The following is a 13,106-nucleotide window of genomic DNA, read 5'->3' on the forward strand; positions in this document are numbered from 1 at the left end:
TAGGGTTTGTGTAATCTGTTATAATGTATAATGTAGACAAAATTCAGATTGCAATGTTTATGGAAATATTACAGTTAGAATGTATTGCTCTGTGAGAGCTCTGCATGTGCAATACCACTGCCTTTAACAAAATGTAAATTTCAAATTATTCTATAGTAATGAGCAAAAAAGATCAAATATAATTGACAGAAATGATTTCTGTCTGGGTATATAGAATGACTATACTGTATATTAGGTTACTGTTATCTTCCAACAGATGGAAGTTGAAGAGTAGCAATTAAGGTTAGGCCAAGGTGGACAAGGTCAAATTATATGGACAAGAAAATTGCTGTATATGAGCTTTCTGTATTTCTTATATACATTATTAGTGCAAAGAATGCAGATACTTTCAGATAAAAAGACAGCTAACTCTCTATTCTGAAAAAATTGTATTCCTCAATATTTTCATAAATTTGGATGGATGACTGACACGTGTAGAAAGGTAACTATTATTGTTCTTTTAGAATTGATGATATGAAATCAAATGCATAGCTTCCCTTGGCTATGTGGCTGGGTGGCATAGTTTTGTGATTCTCCAAAGCCAGCTGCAATTGGTGTTAATAAGGAGTGAGAGGTCTACCCTCTGCCCCAGCTGCTGTCTTTTGGCATGCCACAGGGCTCGGAACTCTCTCCAGTCCTTTTCAACATCTACATGAAGCTGCTGGGTGAGATTATCCATCATGATGCATCAGTATGCTAATGGTACTCAGCTCTATATCACCACTGATGATCCAAGTGATGCTGTGGCTGCCCTCTCACAGTGCTTGGAGATTGTGGGGTCTTGGTTGGGGGACAAAAGACTTTGACTGAGCCCTGGCAAGTCTTTGGTGCATGAACACCCCCTCCCCCCAGATCCAGGATTTTGTCATCCTTAATGCAGCTGGGGTCGCGCTACCCAGACTGATCTGTTCCACAACTTGGGGATTCTCCTGGGCTTGCAAATTCTGCTCAAAGAACTGGTGGCAGTTGCAACTAGGAGAGCCTTTGTGAAACTTCGGGTTGTGCGCCAGTTGAAGACTTTCCTGGATTGGGAGTCCCTGTGTGCTCATTCAGACCCTAATCATTTTGTGGTTGGACTACTGCAATGTACTCTAGAAGGGGTTACCCTTGAAGAGCATTTGGAAGCAACAACTGGTACAGAAAGAGGCAGCGCAGGCAGTTCTTGGGGCTTCGAGAATGTAACACCCCTGCTCTGTGAGCTGCATTGGCTGTTGGTCTACTTTTGGGTGCAATAGATGGTGTTCATAATCACCTTTAAAGCTCTTCATGACATGGGTCCAAGCTACTTGAGGGACTATCTCATCCCACTGGGATTGGCCTGCCCTACCCATGTTGGCAGAAAAGGCATACTGTGGGCACTGTCAGCTTGATTATTCTGCCTGGTGGGATCAGGTAACATAATGGAGGTGATTGATTGATTTTAATCCCCCTCCTGTCCCCCACCTTTTAATTGGGCCATGAAGTTCTGGATTTTTTACTAACTTTTTATGTATTTACTTTATATAGTTCTCAATTTTTATGATTGTAAACCGCTCAGTTAGCTTGAGGAAAGATGGGCAACCTATAAATTTTACAAATAAATAAGTAAATAAATAAATATCCTTTGTTTCTAAGTTTCTTTACACATTTCACCCCAAGATAAGGATAATACTCAGTAGAGATAATATTCAGTCTGTTGTTCATGTATTACAAGTTTGTTATCTGAAACAGTAACCTCTCCTTTCTGTGTCTCATTTAGCTTTTCACTTCTTAAACTTATGAAACTTATAGAAGATTATCTATTATACATGATTTTTGCACATCACTTTATGATAATTGAAATAATTATAACACATAGATATGCTCACTAAAGTTCAGGTAGATAGATGTATGACACTATAATTAAGGTGTAGCTGTCTATATGGAATGTCCGTTGAATGACTCATTATCAATGTTTAATAATGATGTGTAATCTTACAATGTTCATTTTAAACTGAGCGAAACAATTGTTATTATATATAGCTGTTCAATACAACTTCAGCAAGGTTTTATTGAAAATAATTATTGTTATTGCCCAAAAGACACCCAAATTGTTTTTTTTTAAATTAGTGCCATATAATTATATAAAAATATTTGTGAGTTCACTAATGTTAAAATATTCCAGTTTGTTTCTGTCTCCATTTTTACGAAGAAGTAATCTATTTATTTTGTCAAAAGCTAAAATGCTGAATATTAGTTGGATTTTATAGTGTAAAAAAATGTAAGAAGTCTAAATATTCTATTAAACCAAAATAATACCAATTAGAGATTAATTCTGTGGTTATGATTAGTAAAATGTTGATGCTATTCTACTATTAGTTCACAGCAGCATACAAAGCAAGGTTATTTCTATTAAACAACACAGTAGTAATAAACAATAAAAATTACAACAGCACTGAGTAATGGGATAGGTACTGAAACCTAACATCTTCCAAATGCTTTCTTTTTTGAAACCATACTTCCTTAAGAAGGTAGTTTTTATATATAAGGACAAGTTGTTTCACAGGAGGACTACCACTATTTCACCAGGACTACCACCCTGCCTAGGTACAGGGTGCCTGTTGATAGAACTCTCGGCTGAATTTCTTACTAAAAGGACACATTCATTTTGGAGTGGGTGGTCTCAGAGACACTAGGATTAGACCCGTGTAGTAGATTGTAAGGATTTTATGTCAGAACTTCTTACAAATTCTGCACTGCTCCAGAACTCTTTTGTTTTATTTAGCAGCTAGACGATGATTTCTTTATCATAGCTTGCCATGGAGTGTCATCTTTGTAGACAAAATGTTTTGCCTCATAGCAGCTACTTCAAATTTTGTTTTGAAGATGACATTTTCCCCTGAAATCCATATGACCTCCCTCCATGCCTATCTTTCTACAAAACAAAGACCTTTCTTTTTAAAAGTTTATGAGTTTTATTTGAAAGTTGCCTATTCAGTTTTCTGGAAGCTGAGAAAGAAATAATTGTAAACAAAACATATTTTACATGCAGCTGGGGTTGTTAGCAATTTATTCATTTTAGTTCTTTTTTCTTTTACTTTGGAATGAGTTGATTTTTGTGTAGTTTTTTTTTTTCAAGAATTCATAGTAGCTTCAATGGAGAGAGCTATTTGTCCATTAGAAATGAATACTATCATGGTTTTCCTATGACTGTATTTGATATCAAGAATAATGAAGATGGTCACAGGCTGAATTTCAGCGGGTTTGTCAGGGATTGGAAGTAGGAACTATGTGTTTTAGATGTAGGAACTATGTGTTTTGGAAGTGTTGTTTGATTTAATGAAGACTCCATAGTTTCAGTTTTGGCCACCTAATTCCCCCCTATTTACTATCTTAATAAATAATTATTGAGCATTCAAAAATACACCATTTTTTACTATTATTTCAGGCTTGCTATAATATAAATTTGATTTTGCTTTATCACAGCTATGCTGTATTTGTACTTGGTCTTAACAGTCCAACTTGTTTGAACGTTCACTTGGAGCTGTCTCAGGTCCTGCAACATTCACTTCCTTCTATTGTTAAGTCTTGCTCTCTGAGTTCTTTCTTTCTGAGACATTCTCTTCAGAAACTTTTGCTTCATGTACTGTCATACTAGACATTCCAGGCAAACGCAGTGCAATTTGATTGATTTTTCATTCCATAAATAAATGAATTAATGTCCATTGATGTGATTGATATTCATGATATGACACAAATGTAAACCCAATAGATATTTACGTATTTATTCAACAAATGTATATAACCAACCATTTATCCAAGGCATTCTAGACAGCAAACAGTAATGAAACATAACTAAAGTATATAAATCCAGTTTAAAAGATATTGGGTTGATGGCCCTAAAAATTACATTTATTATTAAACAAAACCATACCCGTATCAGTGCTCCATCAACATCCTGATTTTGACAGCTTTCTAAAAGGACAATAGGATCAGGGCTATTCATATTTCAGGTGGGAGGTTGTTCCTAAGACAAGCACCATGACAAGGAAGGCTTGCTTCCTGGAACTCCCTAGTGATACTGCTTACCAATGATAGCCAGAGTATGCCTATTCTCCCCATTCTAATGGAATGGGCATACCTATCCTTTAAATTATCTTTCATAATTTCAAAGCTTGCTTTGACATATTTGCCTGGTGGAAATATTTTTCAGCAATACAATTTAAAATACATACTGTATTGAATTCAATGGAACTAGGAATTATTTACATGCTATCAAAAAGGGGTAGGAAATCTATAAACTTTATTCTGAGCTTGTTGAGCTCATCATATCACATTGGGCCCTTAATTTATTAATGTTGACTGTTAATATATACTTTAGTTTAATTTATTCTAATTATATTATGGTTGCTTTGGCTACTCCTGTTATTTTTATAACTCCAAAGCATATTCCTCTTAGAACATGTCGTGTCTTCTTTGGCATTACATAATATAAACAAAAATAAAATAAAATAAACTTGTTGTCAGTTGGTTTATGAGTTTCTTTCTGCTTGCTTTACATTCTGTCACTGACTATTGAATTTTTACTTGATATATACTTTACTTTTTATAGCACCCCCAAGGTATTTACCTCATATTTTATTCTTGTTATTATAAAGTACTGTACTGTACTTCGCTTGCAATTACAAAAAAGCTTCAATATGTCCACACTTGCACAAAGCTTAGATTTTTAAAGAGGATCACTGGAAGTTACAGGTAGTCCTTGGGCTACAGTGGCAATTGGGATGGGAACTGCCATAGCTAAGTAATGCTGTAGTAAGGTACAACATCATATGACTGCATCACTTAATGATGGCAATCCCAGTAGTCCCAGTTTCTGTCATTAAATGAGGAGTGTATACGTGGACTTCATTTAAATGTGACTTTTTTCTGGCTTTTCCATTGACTTTGCTTGTGGAAAGTTGGCAGAGAATGTCAGAAATCATGATCATGTGACTGTGGGGACACTGTGACAGCTGGAACTACAAAAACCTATCCTAAGTATCATTCAGGGCCACCATGATTTTGAACAGTTGCTGAACAAATGATTGTAAGTTAAAGATACCTGTATTAGCATTTCCGGAATACCGTTTATTTTCAAATATAAGTAAAATGAAATGAATAAATATATACATCAGACGTAAGAGGTTCACTACATTAATATCCTAATAGATCCCTATATTCCATCAAGTTTCTTGGCTTCCTAATTCTCAGGAAGTTTTTTTTCCCCATGTAGCGAACATGCAATTATTGTTTCCTCTCAGGTATATATTAACAAAAAAATAGTGGTTGGGCTAGCTATAAACACTTCACAAATCACAATTAATTTCCTATTCAGAGATCTAAAGGCAACCCAGCTGAACATGGCTGACTTAATGCAGTCTACTAGTTGCTTTTACAACACAGATTTCAAGGGGAATATGGATATTTGAGGACCATTTAACAGAATAACAGAGTTGAAAGGGACCTTGGAGGTCTTCTATTCCAACCCTCTGCTCAAGCAGTAAATCTATACCATTTCAGACAAATGATTGTCCAATCTTCTTAAAAACTCCAGTGTTGGAGTACCCACAACTTCTTGAGGCAAGCCATTCCACTGATTAATTGTTCTGATCGTCAGGAAATTTCTTAGTTCTAGGTTGGTTCTCTTCTTGATTAGTGTCCATCCATTGCTTCTTGTCCTACCTTCAGGTGGTTTGGAGAATTGGTTGGCCTCTATACTTTGTGGTAGCCCTATAGGTATTGGAACAATATTATGTCATCCCTCATTTATTTAAATGAATCCCCTATCTCTTAATCAATTAATTAAATTCCTCTACTGAAAACTATTCCCAGTTGGGGTTCTAAAGCATTTAAAGCTTTTTATTTATAACCAACATTTCTATGATACTCCCAAACAGATAATTTGCCAGTAAAACTGTTTAACAAAGTATTCAGCTGATCTTCTAACTAACCTCTATCAATATGTTGGCAATAGCATTCTGAATCATCTGAAAGTTTCTACCATTCTACCCTTTACTGTGCAAACCTAATTCTGGCCTGGTTATGAATATTCACTTAATTCCTTGGCAGAACACTAGAGGGTTTGACTTTCCTTCTCCAGTGGGCACACTTGGTTGGATAATGAAGAAGGCAACAGAGTTCCAACAATTCCATTTTCTTTATTGATTTTTACTATGTACAGTAGTCCACAACAAATTATGAATAACATTTAAAAACATGACTGTACTAGTTACCTTATTTACCTGTTGAAGAATTAGATGACCAAAAAATAGTAGTTAGAATGGAATGTTGAGCAACTAAATGGTTCAGAATTGGGAAACGAGTATGCTGAAATTGTATGCTGTCACTTTATTTAATTTATACACATTATAAAATTGCTTGGAGAAACAATAACTTCAGATATTCCTTTGATTCAACTTGAAGGCTCAAGGTAAAAATACTTATGGAACCTTTTGTTAAAAGTGCAGGAGTATGTAAAAGCCAATTTGTTGCTCAATATACTTTTCCCCCCATTGTCAACATGCAATGCCAACTCAAAGCAAATAGATATGGAGCAAAACTAACAATAGACTTTATCTTCTCAGGCTGAAAATTCACATAAATACTTGCAAGTTGGGAGAAAGGCTATGGCAAAAGCAGATAAAATATTAAATTACAGAGCTAGCACCTTGACAACTAAGGTATATTTCACTATGACTGGTTTTTTTCAGCTATAATAAATGGCTGTGAAATCAGATTATCAGAAAAAAATGATATCTTTGAATAATGATGTTAGAGAAAATAGTCTGGACATGTAGAACACATTTTTCAGTGACATCAGACAACTGAACAGAAACACTAATAATGCAGTGAAACTAAAGGTTATGTATTTTCAACACATAATGTAAAAGCAAGAATCATTGGAAAAGACATTACTGTTTGAAAAAAATAAAAAGCAGTTAAAAGAGGCTGTCAAGGAAACAAGTTGGTTGGATGCTATCAATGAAGACAAAGATAAACTCACAAATACTATATAATATTAAATTTTTATATACTATAAAAATACTAAAGTTACTGATAGTTTTGGAGAGAGGGTATCTATGAAGTCAAAAAGACTCAGAAGCAGCTGAACCACTTAATACACACACACAAAATCCCTGTGTATCCAAGACAAAAGCTAAATGTGGCGGTACATCTGAATTCTAATTATTGCATCAACGGTTTCTGATGACGCAGTTTCAACATTTGTTTAGAACAGGTGTCAAACTCAAGGCCTGGAGGCTGAATAATTTGCCATGGGGTGCTTAGATCTGGCCTGCGGGGTCGCCCTGGAAACAGTGAAAGATCAGCCCGCGGTGCCTCTGCCAGCTGAAAACAGAGCTCGCAACCTTGCAAAATTTCTATCCACTACTCATTGAGTTCTTAAATTGAGATTATTGCAAAGAATGTTAGCTGTAGTCCGATCCTAATTTAGAATATTACTCTTGTCTTGTTAAGAAACTGCAGCTGTAACAGTCGTTATATCTTAAATGTTAACAAGTCTTAAATATAGATGTTGCTTTGTATATTTTAAAGAAATACATTCCATTTTGCTATCATTTAGATCCTCAACCCTTTGTTGAATTTTATTCTGTAAAGTTCTCACCTGTCCTAGCCTTGCCAATATAAATTGGAAAGTCCCATATAAGCTACTGAAAAAAAACAAAACACAACCATATAGCATTTAAAATCTGCTGCACTCTATTCTATCCTATGGGTATTCAGCCAGCAGGTGTTTTACACGTTTTAAAATCGTGATTCTTGAGTTAGAGGGCTGAGGGAGAGGGCATACAAAGTCATAATTCTAACTCTTAGTATGCATGTCAATAATAGTTTTATAAAATGTATACGCTCTATCTTCTTCAGTATGCAAACACACACACCCCCCAAAAAATCAACAGTGATTCAACCATCGCTTTCTTCGACGTTATCGGTATCTGCCTGTTGCCTCTTTCCTGAAACGAGGGAGGCGTGTAGAGGACGAGTGCTACACCCGTGAAATCTGAGGCAGATGCAAGGCTGGAAGGCAAAGTTTGGCTCGCGCGGAGCGTCTGCAGCATCCTTAGCGCCTCGCTTGACTGAAGGAGAATGCCGTGGGCAAGGAAGAGTTTTGGTGGCGCGCCGACGAGGACAGTTGAGTTCGGGAGCCCGCACCAAAGGCCCCGCCGCGCGCGGACAGAAAAAAGCAAGAAAGCGAAGAGAGCGGCGATACTTTCCAAACTGAGCGCGCGGAGCGAAGAGACAAAAGGGAGGCAGCGTCGGGAGGAGGAGCCACGCGCAGCTTCATAGCTCCGGCACGCGCCGTTCAGTTTTTACACCTCCCCCAAGCGCGCGCGCGCGCTTCCCCCCGTGCTGCCTCTTGCCCCCACCTTTCGAAGCTTTCTCTGCCGCTGCCGCTTCTTCCAGCTTGTGCTTGACAGTGTGCGCCTCCTACGTGTGTTCCACTTGGTACGGCCCACCTGGAAGATCATGGCGATTGATGGTAAGTAGGCCAATAACGGGCTTCTCTCCCCTCGAATAACCCTCTTTTCACCTGGGCAGCGGGCGCGGGGAGGGGCGACCCCGAGCGGAGGGGCGCTCCCTCAGGGGAAGCGAGGGGTGGGGGGAGAAAGGAAGACAACAAATAAACAAAAAGGGCGCGGTTGATTTGTGTTCTTGGGCTGTTAAGCAGAGAGCTTCAGAATCATTGGGAAACGGGGGCGGTGGTAGGGGGCGCTTCAATATTTCCCCTCCCCGAAGGTCTGGCTCTGCCACTGTCATAATTGCAGAGAGCGAGAATCGGCGCCCCCCCCCCGCCCCCCAACATCCCGATGTAATTGTATGCAAAAACGCTAATCATTTTCTTTGAGTCGGAGTGGAATTTTATCTACGGACTGGCTTAATTTTTAGAGGTGATTTTAAAAAAGCTACCGATAAGACGAGTATATGGAATAGTAGTAGCCAACGGTCACTGTCCGTCCTTTCGCATTTTCTTTGCGAGTTATAACAACCCTTCAGCCCTAAAGCCACAGGCAGCAGAGATCTCAAGGCATTATTTTGACTAAAGATGCACAGAAAATAACTGGGTAAAGAAGATTCCTTCTTTCTTTCTTTCTTTCTTTCTTTCTTTCTTTCTTTCTTCTATCTCTCTCTTTTTTCCTTCCTTTCCCTTTATTGTAAATCCTTATTTTGCTGTGTTAAAATTATAAGATAAATGATTTAAGAAGGCTCTGGGTTTGTGTGTGCGCTTGGGAAAAACAGTATTCAACCCCACTTTATTCTTTTATTTATGTCTGTCTCCCAGAAATGTGACTAAGTTTTCATGATCTTTTTCTCTCTATTGTATATGAATTTTAGGGGGAATTGAGAAACAACTGAAAACATGAATAAAAGCTTTTCATTAAAAGCATTTGTTTGCGTGAGAGTTTTTAACAAATATTTACGAGGAAATCAAGCATCATCTGCTTTTCCATAAGACATTGATCCATATTTATTATCCAATTTTTGAAATATATTTGAACTAGGGAAGAATTTAAATATTTAATTTGTTGGAACACAACAGAAATAACTACTGATAGGTTGAAAATGTCATCAGTATCTTCAAGAAAAATGCAATATTTGCACTTCTAACGTCTCATTTGAATTTGATTTTTAATTTAGTTTTTAATTTACTTAATTATGTTTAATAGGCTGTCCAATCCCAAATGACAACTGAAAAACCAATGTACAGAAATTCAACCAAATGAAAGGGAAAAATTACAAAACAGACCAGGTTAAAAAAAAACGGGGCTCCACAGTCCCTGTGTCCTAAGGCTTGGTCTTTACTGATTCTCTTAAACAATGTAAGGGGAGAAGTCAAGTGAATTTCTGAGAGGAGCTCATTCAGAGGGCAGGAATTGCAACACCCTGAATGCAACTCCTCTTCCTGGCAAATGACAATTTTTAATTGATGAGACCTGAGCGCATCTGGCCTGCTGGGCTGAATTGGACAGGCAAAGTTTACTGGAGATAAGAGGTCCTTCAGATTAGCCCAGTCTTACCTGAGTTTATCTGAAAATTTTCTGGGGTTTTTGAGCAGGAGGAGTCACTTTGGTCTTGTTTTTATTCTTTAAAAAAGTGGTTTGGTACAATTGATATAGTATTCCATCTTATATAGTTTAGTGGCAGGCTGCAACTATGGACTTGGTTGATATACTTAATGATCTTTATTCCCATCAAAATACAGCAGATGATAACCTGAAGCAGGCCTTTTAATCTTAGTGTGTGCATGATGCATACAATAAACTCTATACCAGAAATTTTCAATATGCATATTTTATACAGTTTCTGTAGTTTCTTTGAATAACAGAATAGCAGAGTTGGACCTTGGAGGGCTTCTAATTCAACTCTGCTTAGATAGGAAACCCTATGCCATTTCAGACAAATTATTGTCCAATCTCTTCTTTAAAATTTCCAGTGTTGGAGCACCAACAACTTCTGGAGGCAAGTTGTTCAACTGATTATTTGTTCTATCAGAAAATTTCTCCTTAGTTCTAGGTTGCTTCTCCCCTTGGTTAGTTTACATCCATTGCTTCTTGTCTTGCTTTGAATAATAGGTTGATCTCCCCCCTCTTCTTTGTGATAGCCCCTTAGACACATTTAGTCTGTTGACAAATGAGAATATGTTTATTTATTCAATTTGCTCAACTATATAAACATTTCTCATACTACTTAGTAATCTGATTTGTGACAAAGGTTAGTTCTTTGGAATTATATAACAACTCTTTACATTAGGTAACCTTAAAATAATAATGTTTGATCAATTTAAGTAATAGTTATTAATATCTGCATTAGTTTCCTCAATATATCTTTTATGGATGTATTTTATATATTAATGTAATGTTAGTACATTGCATGTACCTCCTGGTTGAAGTGGGCAACCGTGTTTATCAATTGTGGCTCATAAAGGACAACATGAGAATGATTGGGGCAGAGTTTGGATTAAGTTGCATAGTGGTATATGAGTTGAAATACAGAAACTGACCAGCGTTGACCTTACCATTAGTATGGAATGCTACATGTGTCACAGATACAATTAAGACTAATAATTTAGCACCCCTAATAGTTTAGTAAAAAAATGTTATATAAAGCTTCATTTCCTTTTCCCATCTCAGTAATTAAACCTCTAGTGCCATATTTAGTGCCTGGTAGGGATATTTTTCAATTTTTGCATTTGTATTATTTGGTGCTGAGTTGGCATATCTATTAGCTTTGTGCATTTACTCTTGTGATTATTAAATTCCATTATATTAAATTCTATTATATTAAGACACCTCTAGTTGAACTTAATTTCTGTTGTCTATGTAGGGACACTTTTGTTGTTTTCTCTGCAAAAATGTGGAATTAATTTGTGATTGTCTTCTTTTTGGATATTCTTTGACTTGGCAATATAGCCTATGGCCGTGATTTCTCTGATGATCTCTCATTTGACTACCAGATGACCCTGATTCTACTTAGCCCAGACAAAATCAACAAGGTGCTACTATGCTAAGATTTCATTATATTACTTCCTGAGAAAATAACAAGGTGTTTAAAATATTAATGTTATTTTTTATTTATGTATTAGGATGTAATCTCAGTTTCTTCCAATAAATGATGTTATTTATCTGTTGAACTAATTAACAACCAATTCAATATATATATTACTATTGGGAAATCCCAGTATCAGTGCAAGGTCACAGAGCAAAAAAGCAATATTTTAAGGACTTTCTTAAATGACAGCATAATATAATGTAACATAATACATAATAAACAAGAAATTTAGAACAAAGGAATAATATCCTACAGGACAGAAGCAAACATAGAAAAAGCATATCTCAGAGGTCCCATAAGATACCATAATGATACAGCCTGATACTATGCTCTACTAGTTATAATAATTGGAGAGAGACAGTCCTGCAGATAAACAGCCCATTTCTCCATTCAGCATTTGCTGGAAGATACAAAAAGTTCCCATACTAGTTAAGAGTATGTCCTTGTGATTGAACTTATTCTCTATTGCCAGTTTTATACAAAACTTTGAAATGGCCTAATTACCTTACTCCTAACTAGCAAAATAGGATAAAACAATCAACAGAACAAGCAATATCTACTTTCTGACATCAGCCCTGAAGGTGACCAGGTTTTGTGTGGTGGCTTGAAAAATTGGACAAAGAATAATTAAGCACAATTGCATCTGCTGAAGTATAGTGGCTCAGGTTCAGCATTAAACACTGACTTTGAAGTGATCATGCTGTGTCAGCTATTGTACTACATTTTTCTCAGGTTTGACAGCACTTTATCATTAGAAGTTTATAATTCTTAAATCTCTGTTGGACAATTTTATTGATTTATTATGAAAAATGCATGTGTGTGTGTGTGTGTGTGTGTGTCTTGAGTATGTGTATGTATGTAATGTGTATGCTTACATGTACAGTATATATTTGTATAGTATTTGTATTTTATACTGCTACTTCAAATTTACATTATCCAGATTGCTAATTTTATTTTCTTCTTATAGCCTGAATAAACTTTTTAGTATACGAGTAGTACTCAACTAACTTACAACTGTAATCGACCCTACAATTTTAGTTGTAAGTCTTGATGCTTGTATAGTGAATCATTACATGACCCTGCCTGATTCTATTACATGTTTTGCGGTGGCTGTTAAGGAAGAGGTCTAGGATTGCCATGAAAAAAAATTACTGAGATACTAAGCATGCTTTGAACCAAAAATTTGGGAACCTTTAAGCCATAATTCTTGTAGAATGTTTGCTGGCATTTCCTCTACAGTTTAAACACCTTATGGATAATGGATATAGCTGTTTTTATTAATATTTGTTTATTGTTAACAATAGCTAATTGTTATTAATAATTGTATGATTCCTATATTAAAGCAGAAATGTGAAAAGATTTCTTAAATTTGACATGTTAGTATTTCAAAATCCAAATGACCCAATGTCAGGGTTCCGACGGATGCCCTAATTAAACCGTTATATGGCATCAACACCAATGATATTCCTGCTTTTATTTCTTTCTCCCTACGCTATATC

General features: G+C 36.3%; 1 protein-coding gene across 7 annotated transcripts in view; it reads left to right on the forward strand.

Moving 5' to 3' along the window:
• The first annotated feature begins 8,419 nt into the window (after positions 1 to 8,419).
• SYT14 (synaptotagmin 14) overlaps positions 8,420 to 13,106 on the forward strand; it is an 82,608-nt gene continuing 77,921 nt past the window's right edge. For 5 of the 7 annotated variants that reach the window (XM_087932857.1, XM_087932842.1, XM_087932850.1 and 2 more), the window contains exon 1: positions 8,420 to 8,539. In XM_087932857.1, coding sequence (XP_087788983.1) covers positions 8,527 to 8,539 — 13 coding nt within the window. In that variant the 5' untranslated portion in view covers positions 8,420 to 8,526. Of the gene's footprint in view, positions 8,540 to 11,468; positions 11,552 to 13,106 lie in introns of all 7 variants that reach the window. The other 2 variants (XM_087932878.1, XM_087932874.1) reach the window with 2 other exon arrangements.

Source organism: Pseudonaja textilis, chromosome 1, assembly GCF_049901715.1.
Source record: "Pseudonaja textilis isolate UNSWEBS1 chromosome 1, rPseTex1.2, whole genome shotgun sequence".
In the NCBI taxonomy this organism is placed as follows: Eukaryota; Metazoa; Chordata; class Lepidosauria; order Squamata; family Elapidae; genus Pseudonaja; species Pseudonaja textilis.